The 3594-nt window shown below is 39.2% G+C and overlaps 1 protein-coding gene across 2 annotated transcripts; it reads left to right on the top strand.

Moving 5' to 3' along the window:
• The first annotated feature begins 739 nt into the window (after positions 1-739).
• On the top strand, positions 740-3551 carry LOC111448114 (ankyrin repeat-containing protein At5g02620-like). 2 transcript variants are annotated; one of them, XM_023087533.1, is made up of 4 exons: positions 740-1066; positions 1316-1650; positions 1764-2173; positions 2653-3551. In XM_023087533.1, exons 2-4 carry the CDS (start codon positions 1359-1361, stop codon positions 3532-3534), a joined length of 1584 nt encoding a protein of 527 aa, XP_022943301.1. In that variant the 5' UTR covers positions 740-1066; positions 1316-1358; the 3' UTR covers positions 3535-3551. The 2 variants fall into 2 exon arrangements, with proteins under 2 accessions (XP_022943301.1, XP_022943300.1); XM_023087532.1 differs by having other exon boundaries at positions 740-1650.
• Positions 3552-3594: the final 43 nt, after the last annotated feature.

Here is a 3594-nt window from a genome sequence, read left to right as displayed (position 1 = left end):
AAACAATAAAAATTATTCGTAAATATTATTTGATAGGAACCTGTATTGTTTATATATATATATATATATATATATATATATATATATATATATATATATATATAAACAATAAAGGTACATATTAAATAATATTTACAAATAATTTTTATATTTTTATTTTTTTAATATAATTTCTATTAAAAAAAGTAAGGATTATGAAAAAAAAGAAATTTCTTTCTAATCCGTCTTTCATCAAGTTAAATGGACATCTCAGTGTCACAATCATGCTCGTCCAAAGAAGGTTGCTTATGGCCGCATGACAAATGTACTAATTTTACTTGTTCGGGTTAGTTGACAGGGACGTAAACCAATTGAGTGGGGAAGGATGTCACGATCATGCATGTTCAAGGCGTGTTGTCATTGGCCGCATGACAGATATCCCGATCTTGCTTGTCCATGACGTGTTGTCCATAATTGCATATCCGTTCCAAACCCTTTTTACATGCTTTCATCCCTTTATCATTACATAGTGTCATTTTTTTTTTTTTTTTTTTGCATTTACTATTTTTTTTTTCAATATATATATATATATATATATATATATATATATATATATATATATATATATGGAGCGTGGTTACACGCGCGTGCATGGGCGCGTAATTCTGTTAATTCTGTTTTTTTTTTATTTTTTAAAATTTTAATTAGTTGTGTAAGACGCCATTAACGCGACCTCAAGTTTTTGCAACCTTCTTCTGATGTTTCGTTCCTCCATTTCAATTCCATCCTTTAATTTCTTCCACATTTAACATTTTCTATACTTCCAATTTTTTTAATCTTCATTATCACCTCCTTTTCAAACCCCTTTTCTGTTCTTAAAAGCTTCAAAAGTTTTCTTAAACAAATTGTTTCTGATTCGTTGCTTACATGTGCGTTGTCTTCCTCTTCCATAATCTATATCATCTTCCTCTTCTTCTTTCCGCCATTAATGGGGTGCTTAAGCTTTCGCCTTTTTCTCTGTATATAACCATTTCACTTCCTCGTCGGAGGTTTTAAGGTGGTTCCTCTGTTTTTTCATCATTCTTAGGTAATGGGTTTGTCTTTCTTTTTGTCTTTTTTAGGGTTTTTTTTATGTTGGAAAAATGGAAAATGGAATTTCGTTTGATTTGATTTCGCGTTAATTGAAATGGGATTCAAAGGAATTAAAGAACAGAGGTTTCTGTAAAAAAAAAAAAAATGATGATCATGGACGAAAGATGAGATTTTCCGATCTGGGTTCTTCAGAAAATAGTCTAATTTGGTGATTGGATTTGGAATTGATGCCGGAATCTGTCAGAGCGTCGCCGCAAGCGGCGGAGCCAAGCTTACCGAGGAAGAAGATGACGAAGCAATTGACAGGAAAAAGGGATGATACACCACTGCATTCCGCCGCGAGAGGTGGAAATCTGACGTCGGCGATGGAGATTCTGTCGAACGCCGATGAGGTTAAATTGAAGGAATTATTGGCAAAGCAAAATCATTCCGGCGAAACGGCTTTATACGTGGCGGCGGAATATGGGTACGTGGATTTAGTGAGGGAAATGTTGAAATATTACGATCTGGCGGATGCTGAGATCAAAGCAAGAAATGGATTTGATGCTTTTCACATTGCAACAAAACAGGGCGATTTGGGTATGTTTATTTCATTTCAAATTTCAATTTTTTTTTTTTTTTGTGTGTTTTTTAAGGAAAAACCATTGAAATTGGACTTAATCGAAGCAGTTCTTTGTTGGGTGTTTGTGCAGAGATACTGAGAGTTCTAATGGAGGCTCATCCGGAGTTGTCCATGACGGTCGACATATCGAACACGACGGCGTTGCACACGGCGGCGACACAAGGCCACATTGAGATTGTGAACTTTCTGTTGGAAGCCGGTAGCGGATTGGCTACCATTGCTAGAAGCAATGGGAAAACTGCTCTGCATTCTGCAGCTAGAAATGGGCATTTGTTGGTGGTTCGAGCGCTCGTCGGGAAGGAGCCGATCGTGGCAACGAGGACGGATAAGAAGGGGCAGACTGCGCTGCAAATGGCGGCCAAAGGACAGAACCTTGAGGTTGTGGAGGAGCTGATCAAGGCGGATCCTCGGTCTGTAAATATGGTTGACAATAAAGGCAACACTGCCTTGCATATTGCTGCAAGGAAGGGCAGAGCTGAGGTATTTCAATTGACTTTTCACTTTCGGTTTTGGGCTTTCGTTCGAGATTTTAAAATACGTATTTCGGAGTCACAGAAGAATCAGTACGAATGGTGTGCCAGCGAGGACGTTGAACCCCGAAAAGAGGTGGATTATAAGATCCCACATCGGTTGGGTTGGAGAGGAGAACGAAACATTTCTTGTAAGGGTGTGGAAACTTCTCCGTAGTAGAAGCGTTTTAAAACCGTGTGGCTGATGGCATAATGGGCCAAAGTGAACAATATCTACTTAGTGGTGGACTTAGACGGTTACATTTCTGGTCGTATTTAGATTTTGACGTTCATAGCTCATCCCGCACGAGAAAACTAAAGCACCTAACAAAAATTTTGTAGCAATGGTTGAAAGTTGATCTATTCTTCAAAAAAGCATTAGGATTTGATCATGTTCTTGCCTTGTATAAGATGACTTGAGGGCATTAATTTTGGTTATATTTTGTGCAGATTGTTAAACTTCTTCTCAAGCACAACGGAACGAACACAAAGGCAGTAAACCGATCGGGGGAGACAGCTCTCGACACGGCGGAGAAAACAGGGAACTCAGAAATAGCTCTGATTCTAAAAGAGCATGGTGTGCAGACAGCAAAAGCAATCAAACCAGAAGTGAAAAACCCAGCAAGGGAATTGAAGCAAACAGTAAGCGACATAAAACACGAAGTTCATTACCAACTCGAACACACTCGACAAACCCGAAGACGGGTCCAAGGCATAGCGAAACGTCTAAACAAAATGCACGCCGAGGGCCTAAACAACGCCATCAACTCAACAACCGTGGTAGCTGTTCTTATAGCCACAGTGGCATTTGCAGCCATTTTTACTGTCCCTGGTCAGTATGTGGATGATCCAGATGACATACCACAAGGCTTCTCACTTGGGGAAGCCAATATAGCGCCCAAAGCTCCCTTTATAATCTTTTTCATATTTGATTCAATAGCCCTCTTCATATCACTAGCCGTTGTGGTAGTTCAAACATCAGTTGTGGTTATAGAAAGCCAAGCCAAGAAGCAGATGATGGCCATTATAAACAAACTAATGTGGCTCGCTTGTGTGCTCGTTTCTGTCGCTTTCTTGGCGCTTTCGTTTGTCGTCGTCGGTGAGCGCGAGAAGTGGCTCGCCATCGGAGTAACGCTCATCGGAACCACCATAATGGCCACCACATTGGGCACCATGTGCTATTGGGTCATCAAACATAGAATTGAAGCATCAAATCTCAGGAGCATAAGGAAGTCTTCAATGGGGGGAAGCAGATCCAAATCCTTTTCCCTCTCAGTCATGTCTGATTCAGAGATTCTTAACAATGAGTTCAAGAAAATGTATGCAATTTGAAACTAATTTTCCCAGCGCCAATTTTTCTTCTTCCTTTTTTTTTTTTTTTTTTTTTTTCAA

Source organism: Cucurbita moschata, unplaced genomic scaffold (genome assembly GCF_002738365.1).
Source record: "Cucurbita moschata cultivar Rifu unplaced genomic scaffold, Cmos_1.0 Cmo_Scf00010, whole genome shotgun sequence".
Taxonomy (NCBI): Eukaryota; Viridiplantae; Streptophyta; class Magnoliopsida; order Cucurbitales; family Cucurbitaceae; genus Cucurbita; species Cucurbita moschata.
The sequence above is the reverse complement of the archived record's forward strand: the minus strand, read 5'-3'. Positions and strand labels throughout refer to the sequence as shown.